The 17,297-nt window shown below is 41.7% G+C and overlaps 1 protein-coding gene across 1 annotated transcript in view; it reads left to right on the top strand.

Annotated features, from left to right (window-relative positions):
- The first annotated feature begins 5,979 nt into the window (after positions 1–5,979).
- Positions 5,980–17,297, top strand: part of LOC138370631 (pneumococcal serine-rich repeat protein-like) — a 68,829-nt gene continuing 57,511 nt past the window's right edge. The window contains exon 1 of the mRNA XM_069335227.1: positions 5,980–6,120. Coding sequence (XP_069191328.1) covers positions 5,980–6,120 — 141 coding nt within the window. The remainder of the gene's footprint in view (positions 6,121–17,297) is intronic.

Raw genomic sequence — 17,297 nt, 5'->3', positions numbered from 1 at the left:
CAATGTTACATGCTAATTTGGCTGCAATGTCTGTCTCATTATGATGGGTTATAATTATGTGTGATAGTATCTATACAAAGGAGATTCGAAATCCTTTACTCTGTTCAGCGATTAGGTCATTTCTAATTGGCAGTATGAGGTTCTTGCTGTCGATCTTCCAGGAGAAGTTTCCGATTGCTTGAAGAGCAGGCTTTGAATCACAAAATATTATTACTCCTCCAATGTTTTTTAAAGTACTGGTAGCTAGTTGTAGTGCCACTAGTTCTGTTTGTGTGGAGGTTAGCCAGTTGTTTAACCTGACACTGACAGTCTGTGTGCAAATATTATTTCTATAAATCCTATATGTTGCTGCAGTCCGTCCAGTAGAACATTGGACTGAGCCGTCGGTGTATACGCCGAGCTGCAGGGATGCCAGATCCAAATTGCTAAAAGTAGCGAGCTGACGGTCAAAAAGTAGCGAATTTGCAAGTAGAGTAGCCCAATTTTTTGTTTAGTCAAATCGAATAAAATCAAATGTTTATTCAGGTAAAAGTACATACATACAAGATGAGTTACAACATAATGTTAGATTTAAATAAACGTAATGTTATAATGTTAGATTATACTAACATTATAATGTTAGATTATACTAACATTATAATGTTAGATTTATAACATAATAACATAATGTTAGATTTAAATAAATATTTAAAAACTTAAATAAAAATATTTATTGTTAGATATAAAACGCTGAACTGTAATGCCAATCCTGACCTCAAAAGCTTCAATGAAGGTTGTAACAGAACCCAAGAGCACCACACCAGAAATAAATACAGTTTTGATATTCCAAGAGTACGACTTAATCAAACTAGAAATGCTCTGCAGATCGAGGGACCCAGAATGTGGAATGACCTTCCCAACCATGTTAAAGACTGTACAACTCTCAACCAGTTTAAGATAAAAACGAAGCACTACCTAATAAATTCCCTGTAACCTACCTTACCCCTCTATTGTCAACCCAAGTCTGTTTTTTTTAAAGAACGCTGTTTGTCGACCTAATTATATTTGTGCTGCTTTTTCAGCCATGTTTCCCCCTTTTTTATCTTTATTTTTATTTGTTCTCAACACATTTTATTCTTTATACTCAATTAGTATTAAGCTTTAGTCATTAATATTTTTCATGCCCGAAACGCTTTGCGTAATAGTGGCTTTAGGCATTGTATGTACTAGCTCTATCTATAAATCGATCAATCTTTGTAAAATCTCTTGTATGTATGTACCTTACTTAAATAAACACATATTTATTTATTTATTTATTTATTTATTTATTTATTTATTTATTTATTTATTTATTTCTAGATAGCGACAGTACATACAGAAGGCGACATTCAAATTTAGTAAGTTTATCTTCTTTCTTTGATAGAATAGACTTGATGCTCATCTGCTGATGACTTACCTCCGATATATTTTGTCTGTGTTTTAATGGTTCACTGTGTTTCTTTAATCCACTTCTATGAGCTCTTATCTCAATTCTACAACATTTACAATATGCCTTATTTCCATCTTCTTTCACTTCAGCCAACCACTTTTCAAACACGGGATCCTTAAGCCAGGACATCTGAAACGCTTCCTGGTATTTAGACCACTTCCCCATTTTACACTTCTTTATCTTAACACTTAAGCAAACTCTAAAAGTAACAGCGGTAACTTCTTTTCTATATGTGGTAACTTGTGTCGAACTATCCTTCTGGAGGTCACAGCCACACTAACAATGAAAGCACAGATGAAGCTGCCAAGTTCACTGTATGCTAATCCGCTCTAACGACTGTCATTTGATTCTTGGAAACACCTAAAGAGAAACCTAATATTTACAGTAGGCAACAGTGGGAGGTCACTTAATTAACATAGACAGTACCCGGGATGAAGTATTAATGACAATTAAGGTTGGGAAATCTATAGCCCCTGGGGAGGATTATCTTGCCTTGCTGTTACTTTTTCTTTGGGAAGTTCCTAGGATCAACGTTCCCAGGGGATCGGTCTCTGACCTGGCCTCCTGCGGTAAGTGGTCTATTCAATGAAGCTATTGGACGCGGCTGTGATTTGTACACATGACATTATAAAAAGCATCATTGAGTTTACATTAATAGCATAGCCCAAAATAGCCCAACTTGTTTTTAAAGTAGCCCAAAAAGTCGAAGTAGCGAAATTAAAAATTTGGGAGCGCGGGGTTCTGAAAAGTAGCCCAATTCGCTACTTGTAGCCCAATCTGGCATCCCTGCCGAGCTCGTGAGATTTTAAATTTTCGATGGAGGTAATTGTTGTAAAAAAAAGACACCATTTACTAATATTAAATACAATAAGCAGATAATATTGCTGTTGGGTTGTATACACAAGTTAAGCCATAGAAAATGTAGCCTATAGTGGAATTTTCCGTCAATATAAAATGGGAGATCATTGCCACATAACGCTATTAATTCACCAGCTATTCTGTTGGGAATTATTCTTAATACAGCAGTCTTTGGACTTTTAACATCATAAAACATCTCATTTGAATTAACTTAATTATCAGTATTAAAATAGAGTAAATGTGACCTGTCTACCACTTGTTGACATCTGGACCAGGAGAGCCAGAGCGTCAGTGATGAGAGGTCAGCCATTGTTAAGAACAGAGTCGTTGGAACGAGTTAAGCTCATATACTTCTCCCTTGGACGAAGTGTTATGGAGATCAAATTAGTGCTTTTTCTATCATCAACACGCAGTCAACATCTAAACAAAGGGAAGCGTCTTACCGAAACCCGTTTATTGCCATATTTCTGGGCAGTTAATGTTAGGTAGATATAGGGCAAACTGGTTAGCATGAGGGACAACGACTCAACCCAGGTAATTATTCCTGGGATCTTATCTTATAAATAATACAAATGTTTCCTCTGTTATAGCTGTCAAATATATAGAGTTCCGGCTTTGCAGCAAGTGCCCTTTGGCAGGAAATAGAAGAGGAAGTAGTACAGTATCTTGGTACACCAGTACATTGGTGTGGATGCCAGCCTCAACCACGAGGATTATTTGGTGTCATCATCATTGTTTATACCTGGTGTTTATACCTACCATACAATAACATAAGACCTCCCAATTTCATTTCTAATATATGTAGTTTAATACTGAAGTTTCATTGGCTGCATATATATAATTTTAATGTAAACCCCCCTTAATATGCAAGGAGTCGATTTGTGAGAATGTTGCAGAAATTCAGTCTGCTTAAACCTCATACAAATAGCTATCGAAATATATACATTAACGTAAATATAAACACTATATAAATTCATATAAATTAAATAAATATAAATCTCCCAAGTCGGTTCCCCACAATTGTTTCAAGTGTGACAGCTGTGAGAAGAGCAAGATTCTCATTACCTTTCTTGGTGACGGGTGTGTACGATACTTAAATGGTAGGGCATAGATAAAGAGGAATATCGGAGACAGATAGATTGCACTTAAAAGGAATGTTGAGTTTGATCAGATTGTAGGCATTTTTGATCAGTCCATTTATAATAAAAGGAGTAAGTTGGTTTGTCGGCACTAGTCAATTGGGTGTTAACAGCACTAAATAATTTGTCTCTGAGCAATGCAGATGTAGGGTCTCTCATGACTTTAAGGCAAAAGGTCGTGTTGACTTGCATGATTCTCTCTAGAATGGTTTGAAGCTTCAGTTTTTCCCTCATGTTAATGTTTCTTGTGCATCTTGGGGCACCAAGAATTATTCTCATGGTTTCATTCTGTACTACTTCAAGTTTGTCCAACACAGAGGTGGGAAAGTTAATTAGGTGCAAAGCATGATAATCAACTAGAGATCTCAAAAACATCATAAGGAATAATCTAGCATATTTAATATTGTTACCAATATTCTTACCAGTAACTGTTATGAATGGTTAAGTCTTTCTTTTAACCTACGGTGTAGATCGTTTACAATGTCACTGTTGATACCAACACCAAGGTATTTGTGCTGCCCACACGTTTCAATGTTCTGGTTTTGACCTTGAAGGTTAAAAGGGCATGAATTTTCTCTTGGGGATGGAGAGCTCAGGATTTAGTTATGGAGATAACAAGACCACATTCAATGCTTTTATCAGCGAGTGAATGAAATAGAGCTTGCCGTCTAGTTTGGGTATTTGCAACAATGCATAAGTCATCGGAATAACAGATGACGGCTTCGTCAGGTAGTGTGGGAATACCAATTGTTAATTTGTGCATCAGAACATTGAACAATGTAGGGCTTATCACTCCACCCTGGGGTGTACCCAACTCAAAAGGTGCACAATGTTTACTTTTGACCCTCTTGAAACTGACTGAGGTGGTTCTGTTACTCATGTAACCCCTGAGCCACGTCAACAGTCTTCCCTTAACTCCAAAAGAAGCTAGTTGTTTTAAGATTATTTCCCTATTTGCTGTATCAAAAGAAGTTTGAAGATCAATAAATGCCGCCTGAGAGCTTGGTCCATCTCTAATAAAATATTCAGCAAAGCAAGTTTGTGTGCTTCTTCCAGGAAGGAAACCATACAGGTTAGGGGCAAGGTGGGGCTTAATTTTAAACATTAATCTGTCGGGTATAATCCTCTCAAGAACTTTACACATGCACGACGGTAGAGGGATGGGTCTGAATTTTTGAGAATTGATCTTGGGTAATTATTATGAGTCCCTGTGTCCCAACTGTAAGGTAAGATACTCTGCCTTATACTTTGATTAAACAATTATTGCAGAGGAATATTTGGCAGCTCAGCAAGTACTCTCATGGTATTGTATGTTAACACACAGTAACATGGACCATGACTGACAGTGTCGCAACACAGTATCAGGAACCATGACTGAATGGGTCGCAACACAATATCAGGGGACATGGCTACCTGGGGAGGCACCGCTCCCTATCCTTAGGGAATGTTTACCCAGTCGCCATCGTAATGGCTTTAGGGTTATTAATGACAGTTAAGTTTGTGGCGGCGATGCGTCACTGTCTCCACCACGCCACTGTTCCACGAAAGATTGCCGTCTCCTACTTTTATCAATTCTGCCACTTTTTAGTGTTTGAATTTTGGAGCGATGGTGTTGGTGGAGCTCTGCTGTGGTCCCCTTGGGCCCTCTCTGTCTGTCTTAATTATTACAAAAAAACTGATGATAACACATGCTACAATGATTATTTTGTTGGCAAACCGATAAAAAAAATCTTATCGCTGTAAAGTTCATTGAAGATAACTGGAATAGCGATTAGCAGACTAACAAGACCAAAAATGATAAAATGAAAAGTTATAATTTAAATTAGTGGAGCCAAAATAATAATAATAATTATCGATTAAAGATTAGAAAAGTATTTAATAAGAGCTACTTTTGAACAATGCAATGTAGTATTGGAGATTATATAAGCACATCTGAGCAACTACTAAAGTTAAACGCAAAATGGAAGAGTCGTCGTGATCATGGAGAAGATCCTTAGTTTTGAATATTGGTGGAGTATGAGCCAGGGTGTACTCACCTAGTGTGTCTTAACACGCCTAGGGTGTGTCAGAGGACTCGGGTGTAAGCTTGAGAGACTTGTTACTGATGGCAATCTTCAGCACCTCATTAATACTACTTCAGTAACTAAACCTTTCAGTGTGTCTTACTAGCTCACTATAGACCGTGTTATATGGAAATTTTGTTCCGAGCAACTGAATCTAAAACAACACAACATCCGTGAGAGAGTGTGTTAACTGGAACTCGGATTGTAGTAATATTATCATAGCAATAATGGAAGGTGTCGTGAAAGAACTGATGAATGTAGTTGGAGCTCTTAGGACAGAGTTGGATTCCCTATGGGAGGAGGTACGACACTTGAATCAATGTCGAGAAGAAACAAAGGAGGACACTAGTATTAAAAGACCTCGTCTTGGAGAGTTGTAAATGACAAGGGTCTTAAGAAGACTTTGACAAAGCCGCCTACAGATATCTTAACGACTTCTAAGTCATTTGCCATGTTGGAAGACGAGTGCTTTGGTGAGCCTGCAGTTCGCTCGAAAGGGAAAGCAACAAAGAGCAACGATGCGCAGGTCCCTCAAAGTGCTCAAAAAGTAAAGGAAGTACCTAAACGAAATTTGGTTGTGCGAGAGTCCCAGGTAAGGTATTTGGATAGAACTTTTTGTCCCAGAGATAGGGGGAACAGGTTAAGGGTTTACTATCCTGGACTGGTGACATTGTTAACAATATGAATGATATTATGGCTGGAAATGAGAACAAATTCATTATTTGTATCAGTGCAGGTGGAAATGATGTTAGACGAGTTAGAAGTGAGGAACTGATACGGAGGATCAAGAGAACCATAGAATTAGCTAGGAGCAAGGAAGGAATCCCGATCATATGTGGCATTCTTCCAAGAAAGGGAGTTGGAAATAAATGGTTGTCGATGGAACTTGGTGTTAATTGCTGGCTGGAAAAATATTGCAAATAAAATGCAATATCTTTCATCGATAACTGGGATCACTTCTATGGAAGAAATGACATGTATGCTCGGGATGCGGTGCATCAATCGGGGGCTGGGGTTGTTGTTGATGCGAACTCGTTGGAACCTGTGATTGGAGGTGTTTGCTTGGGTTTAAACTGTTAGCAGAGAGTGGTATAGGAACTGATATGGAGAAACGAGGTAATAATAGTATGTGTTTGTGGGGAAATCAAATTGGCAAAATGTTCTTGGAAAGAGAAGAGCCTTAAAATAGCAATACACTTAGGATATATTACAGTAACAGTTGGAGTCTAAGAAACAAAATAAACGATTAATATGCTCTTGTTTGCACAGAAAAATATATATTATTGCACTTTCCAAAACGTGTATGAATGTAGAAAATAGAGTACTATTAGCTGAATATCAAATAAATGGATTTCAACTATTTCACACAGACAGATATATTAGACGAGGAGGGGGAGTAGCCAAAAATTTAGGGAAAATTTGAAATGTAGTCTCAAAGAGGGAATCAAAACTGAGCCACACCTAGAAACTATTTAGATAGAATTAAACGAAAAACAAATAATCTTATAATAGGAGTTCTATACAGGCCACAAAACTTAGACAGGATGGCAGCAGAGCATCTATGGGATGAAATATCTAGAGCATCTAGGTCTAACAGTATTTGTGTCAATGGTGACTTTAATTTTAGTGGAATAAACTGGTTTAACAGAACAGGGAATAATGAAGCAGAAGATTTTCTAGAATTAATTGACGTTTGCTATCGTACGCAATACATTAAGGAACCAACGAAAGAAAATAATATTTTAGATTTAGTGTTAACTAACAAGGAATCACAAAATTAGCTTAGGATGGAATACATCTAGAGAAGAAAATTCTGTTAAAGTGCCAGATTTTCGAAAAGCTGATTTTAATAGCCTAAGAAATTTTTGGGGTGAAATATATTGGAATGTCTTGGTATGGGGTGGGCCGGTCTTGGAGTGAGACGTGAACCACCGATAGATGATGTAAAAAGGGATTTCGAAGTGGATTCAAAATATAACTTATTTAAAAATATTCTAAGTAAAGCACAGGAACGTAGTATACCATACAAATTGAATAGATCGAATACTAATGACCCGAAATGGATAACAAAGGATCTGAAGAAACTTATAGGTAGAAAGAGAGCTTGGTACAAAAGGATTAAGAATGGGAAAGTCAGTTTAGAACAGGTATTCACACAACTGGTTAGAAATGTTAAAAAAGATATAAGGAGGGCAAAAAGAAACTATAAAATTCGCATAGCAGGGCAAGCAAAGAAAAATCCTAAAGTTTTTTCAGTTACAACGAACAAAGATTAGGGAATGGATAGGTCCATTAAAAACTGAGACAGGTCAGATAACGGATAATGACGAAGTGATGAGTAGTATTTTTAATAAGTATTTTATCTCTATATTTACTAAAGAGGAACTTAACACTATGTCTTTAGCCAAACAAGACTATGTGGGTAAGGCTGAGGACAGGTTGACTTGTTTAGCAGTCACCAGAGAGGATGTTATTATACATATAGTAAAACTCAAACCAAACAAATCCCCAGAACCAGAACATGAAATGTTTGCTAGGGTGCTAAAAGAATGCTAAGAGCAGCTTTGCGAGCCACTGTCTACCATCTATATAAATAAAAATGTATATGTTCGTTTGTTCAAAACCGCTAATCGCCGAAAGGTCTTCACTGATTGCATTGTAACTTTCACACAACGTGCCATTCGCATCTGAGTGGATTTTTATATATATACTATATACATATGTCACGTCTGTGATGGGGAAAAGATATGTTTTTTTCATGTTTTTCATGTGAGGGAAATCTTTGAAACCTCTTTACCGATTGCATTGAAATTTTGACACAACGTTGTATTCGAATAGGTGGGTGTTTTTATAAACCTACTACATACATGCCTCACCTATGATAGGGAAAAAGGTTTTAATTTTAAAAAACATCGCCATCTGTTGGATGTATGAGCAACACATGATATAATCTCGAAAAGCTCTTCACCGATTGCTTTGAAATTTTGACACAACGTTAAATTTGAATACGCAGGAGTTTTTTTGTTCCTGCTATATAGATGCCACACCTGTTACAGGTAAACACATGCTTTTCTTGAAAAGCAGCGGCATCTGCTGCACATAATAGCAACACACGGTATTCTAAATATGTTATGATTCCATTTCAATGTTTCCAAATGCATTGACAAATTTAATTTTCATAGGTTTCAATTTATTTTCATTTTCATTTAATTATTTTTTGTGACATTGCATTGGAATTAGGCTGTGTTTTTTACCATTTCATTAATTTCATAAGTATAAGTATAGATGCCACACCAGTGACAGATAAAAACAATTATTTTTAAGAAACAGCGCCATCTGTTGCATGTAAGAGCAGCACAAGCTATACTAAATTTGTTACAATTTCATTCAAGGTTTCTGATTGCATTGACAAATTGAATTTTCATAGATTTTGATTTATTTTCATTTTGATTTAATTATTTTGTGTGACATTGCATTGGAATTGAGTTGTGTTGCTTACCATACTGTTCATTTTGTGAGTGTATATATATATATATATATATACATATATATATATATATATATATATATATATATATATATATATATATATATATATATATATATATATATATATATATGAATGAAAACTCACACCCCAGAAGTGACTCGAACCCATACTCCCAGAAGCAACGCAACTGGTAACTACAGGGCGCCTTAATCCGCTTGACCATCACGGCCGTCAAAAGGAAGTGATAGCCGAGGCTATTTGAGCCACTTCCCCGACGGCAACTCGGATGGTAATCTTGGGCATAGCATTTCACCAAATCACCTCATTCTTTGGGGCACACGTGAGGAACACAAATGCGAACAAGCCTGAATGGTCCCCAGGACTATATGCGAATGAAAACTCACACCCCAGAAGTGACTCGAACCCATACTCCCAGAAGCAACGCAACTGGTAACTACAGGGCGCCTTAATCCGCTTGACCATCACGGCCGTCAAAAGGAAGTGATAGCCGAGGCTATTTGAGCCACTTCCCCGACGGCAACTCGGATGGTAATCTTGGGCATAGCATTTCACCAAATCACCTCATTCTTTGGGGCACACGTGAGGAACACAAATGCGAACAAGCCTGAATGGTCCCCAGGACTATATGCGAATGAAAACTCACACCCCAGAAGTGACTCGAACCCATACTCCCAGAAGCAACGCAACTGGTAACTACAGGGCGCCTTAATCCGCTTGACCATCACGGCCGTCAAAAGGAAGTGATAGCCGAGGCTATTTGAGCCACTTCCCCGACGGCAACTCGGATGGTAATCTTGGGCATAGCATTTCACCAAATCACCTCATTCTTTGGGGCACACGTGAGGAACACAAATGCGAACAAGCCTGAATGGTCCCCAGGACTATATGCGAATGAAAACTCACACCCCAGAAGTGACTCGAACCCATACTCCCAGAAGCAACGCAACTGGTAACTACAGGGCGCCTTAATCCGCTTGACCATCACGGCCGTCAAAAGGAAGTGATAGCCGAGGCTATTTGAGCCACTTCCCCGACGGCAACTCGGATGGTAATCTTGGGCATAGCATTTCACCAAATCACCTCATTCTTTGGGGCACACGTGAGGAACACAAATGCGAACAAGCCTGAATGGTCCCCAGGACTATATGCGAATGAAAACTCACACCCCAGAAGTGACTCGAACCCATACTCCCAGAAGCAACGCAACTGGTAACTACAGGGCGCCTTAATCCGCTTGACCATCACGGCCGTCAAAAGGAAGTGATAGCCGAGGCTATTTGAGCCACTTCCCCGACGGCAACTCGGATGGTAATCTTGGGCATAGCATTTCACCAAATCACCTCATTCTTTGGGGCACACGTGAGGAACACAAATGCGAACAAGCCTGAATGGTCCCCAGGACTATATGCGAATGAAAACTCACACCCCAGAAGTGACTCGAACCCATACTCCCAGAAGCAACGCAACTGGTAACTACAGGGCGCCTTAATCCGCTTGACCATCACGGCCGTCAAAAGGAAGTGATAGCCGAGGCTATTTGAGCCACTTCCCCGACGGCAACTCGGATGGTAATCTTGGGCATAGCATTTCACCAAGTGGCTCAAATAGCCTCGGCTATCACTTCCTTTTGACGGCCGTGATGGTCAAGCGGATTAAGGCGCCCTGTAGTTACCAGTTGCGTTGCTTCTGGGAGTATGGGTTCGAGTCACTTCTGGGGTGTGAGTTTTCATTCGCATATAGTCCTGGGGACCATTCAGGCTTGTTCGCATTTGTGTTCCTCACGTGTGCCCCAAAGAATGAGGTGATTTGGTGAAATGCTATGCCCAAGATTACCATCCGAGTTGCCGTCGGGGAAGTGGCTCAAATAGCCTCGGCTATCACTTCCTTTTGACGGCCGTGATGGTCAAGCGGATTAAGGCGCCCTGTAGTTACCAGTTGCGTTGCTTCTGGGAGTATGGGTTCGAGTCACTTCTGGGGTGTGAGTTTTCATTCGCATATAGTCCTGGGGACCATTCAGGCTTGTTCGCATTTGTGTTCCTCACGTGTGCCCCAAAGAATGAGGTGATTTGGTGAAATGCTATGCCCAAGATTACCATCCGAGTTGCCGTCGGGGAAGTGGCTCAAATAGCCTCGGCTATCACTTCCTTTTGACGGCCGTGATGGTCAAGCGGATTAAGGCGCCCTGTAGTTACCAGTTGCGTTGCTTCTGGGAGTATGGGTTCGAGTCACTTCTGGGGTGTGAGTTTTCATTCGCATATAGTCCTGGGGACCATTCAGGCTTGTTCGCATTTGTGTTCCTCACGTGTGCCCCAAAGAATGAGGTGATTTGGTGAAATGCTATGCCCAAGATTACCATCCGAGTTGCCGTCGGGGAAGTGGCTCAAATAGCCTCGGCTATCACTTCCTTTTGACGGCCGTGATGGTCAAGCGGATTAAGGCGCCCTGTAGTTACCAGTTGCGTTGCTTCTGGGAGTATGGGTTCGAGTCACTTCTGGGGTGTGAGTTTTCATTCGCATATAGTCCTGGGGACCATTCAGGCTTGTTCGCATATATATATATATATATATATATATATATATATATATATATATATATATATATATATATATATATATATATATATATATATTATTAAATATGACCGAAAAAGTAAGATTAATAATTCTAACACGAATTTTCTCGATCTTTCTTATGTTTCTTTTCACTGTTGATGGTAATTGAAAAATCAATTCTCCAAAATTCAATTCTCCATCGGCTTGACATCTGCGATGCACTACACATCAAGAAGTCAACACCAGCAATCAACAGCCAATTAATGCACAACTATATTCTACCCACTTCAAGACTCCGCTCCAATATAGAAGCATCAAGAAATATGGGCCAATAGGCCCTCTGCAATTACTTCCATTCTTACCTTCAATACCCTTTGTTTCGTGTTCTATCCTGTGTTGAAAGTTTTGTTCACCTCATCCAAAACTGTTGTAACAGTGGATTTCAATTAATTTTAATTTTGATTTAATTATTTTGTGTGACATTGCGTTGGAATTGAGCTGTGTGTTTTACCATACCGTTCATTTTGTGAGTATTGTTTATTTAGAATTTTTTCATTGTTTTCATTTCGTTTTTTAACAGTTTTTCTTATATTTCTGTGATGGGAACATCAGATCACTTGATGTTCCCTTTTGTCAGACGAACATCAGATCATTTGGGATGGCAGGGAGGGAGTGGGGAATGGTGGGGAGGACAAGAGGACAGGGGTGGGTGATGGTGGGGAGGACGATGGGGACAAGGGAGGGGGTAACGGTGGGGACGAGGGCACAGGGGGAATGGAGAATGATGGGGAGGATAAGGGGATTGGAGGGGAGGGGAGAAATGGTAGAGAGGATGAGGGGATGGGGGAGTGGGAGATGGTGGGGAGGACGAAGGGATGGTGGAGTGAGGAATGAGTTGGAGGACAAGAGGACGGTGGAGTGGGTGATGGTGGTGAGGACAAAGGGACGAGGGGAAGGGGGAATTGTGGGGAGGACTAGGAGCCATGGGAAGGTTGCTGTGGCTCAGCAACGCATATGTGTTGCTAAGCCACAGCAATGCGTGGACGGGTACAGCTAGTAATAAATAAGACCTTCCATTCCATTGAAACATTGCAATTGTGTGAGGCTGCAACATTGGTCAGTGGGAGAAGGAAATTATCAAGGAAAAGCGCTAAGCAATTACGACTATGTAGCACTTGGAAGGAGTCAGGATAATAATTTGGGATGGGACAGGGGGGAAGGAATGGTGCTCAGCCACTTAGACGGTTGGGGACTGAACGCCGACCTCAACCCGTTCTCGCACTTTTTTCAATCAATATTGACTTATTAAATAAGTGCATATGTAACATACTAATTTATTGTGAATATTTTAATTTGCCTTGAAAAGCTTCATAGAAAACACCAACCTTACCTAACCTTCTTAGTATGTTAAGATAAGCATCTTATTGCTTCGTAATTACAATTATTACTTAACCTATACCTATAAGAGGTTAGGTAATAATTGTAATGCATTGACGTCTTGTACAACCACCTGTGTCTTCTTCAGGCTGATTGTCAGGCCAAATGCAGAATAGGCTGCGGCAAATCAGTTGAATAGCTGCTGCAGGCCTTCTGTTGTGTGTGTGGTGATCGCTGCGTCGTCGGCGAAGAGGAACTCCCAGAGGATTCGCATCTGAACTTTCGTCTTTGCTCGGAGTCTGGATAGATTACAGTGCTTTCCATCAGATCTTGTATAGATATAGATGCCCTCTGTGGTTGTTCCCAAGGCATGCTTGATGAGGATCGCAAAACAGATGCTGAATAGGGTTAGAGCAAGAACACACCCCCCTGTTTAACACCACTGTTGATGTTGAATGGTTAGAAATTGAGCCGTCGTACACGACTGTCCCCTTCATGTCCTTGTGGAACGATTGTATCATGCTGAGTAGGGTGGGTGGACAGCCAATTTTGGTCAAGATCTTGAAGAGCCCGCCCCTGCTTTTTCCCATGTACAGGGCTTTTCTCTGCTCCCTGCACTTTTCTTGAAGCTGTCTCAGGGAGAACACCATGTCAGTGGTCAACCTCTCTGCTCGGAACTGCACTGTGACTCAAGGAACACTCTTTCAACAAGAATCTGAAGCCTGACCAAGACGACCCTGGCGAAGAGTTTGCCGGCGACACTGAGGAGGGAGATGCCGCGATAGTTGTTGACCTCGCTTCTGTCACCTTAACTTTTGTTGAGTGATGATGTTTGCATCTCTCATGTCTTGTGGCACCGAGCCCTCCCTCCAGCACTGGCACAGAAGTTCATGAAGCTCAGTTTTAAGTCTTCCACGAGCGCACTTGACAACTTCAGGCGGAATCCCGTCGTCTCCTGGCGCTTTCCCTGAATACCAGCATTATCCTCACTTTAATAAGACTTAATTGAAATCCTCAGATTAGGCAGAATTGTAATTAATTTTGACAATAAAGTTGTTAATAATAATAATCCCTGAGGGAAGTGAATCCAGTGCTCTCTCAACTTCTTCCACAGTCCGTTCAAGATCAAGTTCTTCCATGATGGGCAGGCACTCGATTGCATCCAAGGCCTCTACGCTGACCAAGTTCTCTCTGGAGTAGAGTTCGTAGTACTGTTCCACCCAGCGATTCATCTGTTGATCACGGTCTTTTATGATCTCTCCAGTGGCTGACTTCAGAGAAGCCGTCCTGTTTTGAGTAGGTCCTGTTGCCTGTGTGATCCATTCGTACATGCCTGTTATGTTGCTGACAGTGGCGGCAGTCTGGATGCTGGAACAGAGTCGGAGCCAGTTATCGTTAGCACAGAGCATCGCTTATTGGATTGTAGCCTAAGCCCCACGAACCCAGTGGAGCAGGCGGACTGAGGTGGGACAGCACCTTATTGGCTAGGGGCTGCTCAGCTGGAGGCGGGTAGTAGCTGTCCTATGAAATCGGATGATTTCTCCCACCGACGGAAGCAACCCCCTGGTGCCTCACTCTATGCCAATTGAGTGGTAGGTTTACCACAGGTAACTGTCGCTTCCCGTGTTGAGCCATCGCCAAGGCGATGCTGGAGTTTCCTCTCCAGGGCACAGGCCTGGGCAGTAATTAGGGAGTAAGTAGGCCTGGGCAGGAGAACCGGCTGTTGCCCATGCAGCAGATCCACCCACTCCATGCCCCTAATGTGATCCAAGGGAAGGGCAGGCGCTGATACGTTTGGCACCAGTGTCGTCGCAGGAGTTGTGATATGAATTGTATCTATAATTATATGATCTTTCTAATTCCAAGTTAAATGTCACTCACTTTATGCTTAAAATGTAGGTATTAATTCAGATTGCTATCCACCTGTTTAGTCCAGACAGTAGTGAAATCATTAGTATAAGTTGTTACAATTAAGTTTGTGAAACTGATAAAGACAATGTCAACTTGTTATGCTGCTCCGGTGACTCACTTATGTTATTATTGGACTGTACACTTTATGTAAACTTTCCCAGCTATAAATGTACTACCATTTATGAATGACGTTTTTGATTTGATGATTTGATTTTACCGCCAGCATTAAGGGACATTCATTCCTTTGTTGGTTCTCTTAGTGAAGACTGCAGTGTGAAGGTCATCTTCATCAAACCGGTTACTTTTAGGGTAATGGCAGTTAGTGCTTTATGTTCAATAATACCATGAACAATTCACAAACAGTTCACCACTGTGACACAGTAGCCACCTGAGGTTCACCACTGTGACACAGTAGCTACCTTAAGATCACCACTGTGACGCAGTAGTTACCGGAAGATCACCACTGTGACACAGTAGCTACCTGAGGATCACCACTGTGACACAGTAGCTACCTTAAGATCACCACTGTGACGCAGTAGTTACCGGAAGATCACCACTGTGACACAGTAGTTACAGGAAGATCACCACTGTGACGCCTGAAAAAGTAAACAACTCATTTCTGGGACTTAACGACAAACTTGGAAGGCAGTGGCAGGTAACCGTGTCCATTTGGAAGGCAGCGGCAGGTAACCGTGTCCATTTGGAAGGCAGTGGCAGGTAACCGTGTCCATTTGGAAGGCAGCGGCAGGTAACCGTGTCCACTTGGAAGGCAGTGGCAGGTAACCGTGTCCATTTGGAAGGCAGCGGCAGGTAACCGTGTCCACTTGGAAGGCAGCTGCAGGTAACCGTGTCCACTTGGAAGGCAGCGGCAGGTAACCGTGTCCACTTGGAAGGCAGCGGCAGGTAACCGTGTCCACTTGGAAGGCAGTGGCAGGTAACTGTGTCCACTTGGAAGGCAGCTGCAGGTAACCGTGTCCACTTGGAAGGCAGCTGCAGGTAACCGTGTCCACTTGGAAGGCAGTGGCAGGTAACCGTGTCCACTTGGAAGGCAGCTGCAGGTAACGGTGCCCACTGGGAAGGCAGCTGCAGGTAACGGTGCCCACTCTGAAGGCAGCTGCAGGTAACGGTGCTCACTGGGAAGGCAGCTGTTGGTAACGGTGCCCACTGGGAAGGCAGCTGCAGGTAACGTTGCTCACTGGGAAGGCAGCTGTTGGTAACGGTGCCCACTGGGAAGGCAGCTGCTGGTAACGTTGCTCACTGGGAAGGCAGCTGCTGGTAACGTTGCTCACTGGGAAGGCAGCTGCAGGTAACGGTGCTCACTGGGAAGGCAGCTGCAGGTAACGGTGCTCACTGGGAAGGCAGCTGTTGGTAACGGTGCTCACTGGGAAGGCAGCTGCAGGTAACGGTGCTCACTGGGAAGGCAGCTGCAGGTAACGGTGCTCACTGGGAAGGCAGCTGCAGGTAACGGTGCCCAAGTCTGCCATGTTGGTCCATCCTGAATATTGTTCTGGTGTTAGTTGGTCCTGAAGACATGTAATGGTACAGGTTGTCAGGAGCAATACGGGACAATATATACATAATTAAAACTCACCCAGTTGTGTTAACAGAGAGGGAGACTGTAACATAGAGAGGGAGACTGTAACATAGAGAGGGAGACTGTAACATAGACAGGGAGACTGTAACATAGACAGGGAGACTGTAACATAGAGAGGGAGACTGTAACATAGAGAGGGAGACTGTATCATAGACAGGGAGACTGTAACATAGACAGGGAGACTGTAACATAGACAGGGAGACTGTAACATAGAGAGGGAGACTGTAACATAGAGAGGGAGACTGTAACATAGAGAGGGAGAATGTAACATAGAGAGGGAGACTGTAACATAGAGAGGGAGACTGTAACATAGAGAGGGAGACTGTAACATAGAGAGGGAGACTGTAACATAGAGAGGGAGACTGTATCATAGACAGGGAGACTGTAACATAGACAGGGAGACTGTAACATAGAGAGGGAGACTGTAACATAGACAGGGAGACTGTAACATAGAGAGGGAGACTGTAACATAGACAGGGAGACTGTAACATTGACAGGGAGACTGTAACATAGAGAGGGAGACTGTAACATAGACAGGGAGACTGTAACATAGACAGGGAGACTGTAACATACAGAGGGAGACTGTAACATAGAGAGGGAGACTGTATCATAGACAGAGAGACTGTAACATAGACAGGGAGACTGTAACATAGACAGGGAGACTGTAACATAGCGAGGGAGACTGTAGCATAGAGAGTGAGACTGTAACATAGAGAGGGAGACTGTAACATAGAGAGGGAGACTGTAACATAGACAGGGGGACTGTAACATAGACAGGGAGACTGTAACATAGACAGGGAGACTGTAACATAGACAGGGAGACT

This window comes from Procambarus clarkii, chromosome 4, assembly GCF_040958095.1.
Source record: "Procambarus clarkii isolate CNS0578487 chromosome 4, FALCON_Pclarkii_2.0, whole genome shotgun sequence".
Taxonomy (NCBI): domain Eukaryota; kingdom Metazoa; phylum Arthropoda; class Malacostraca; order Decapoda; family Cambaridae; genus Procambarus; species Procambarus clarkii.
Note: the sequence above shows the minus strand (reverse complement) of the source record. Positions and strands in the feature narration are given on the sequence as shown.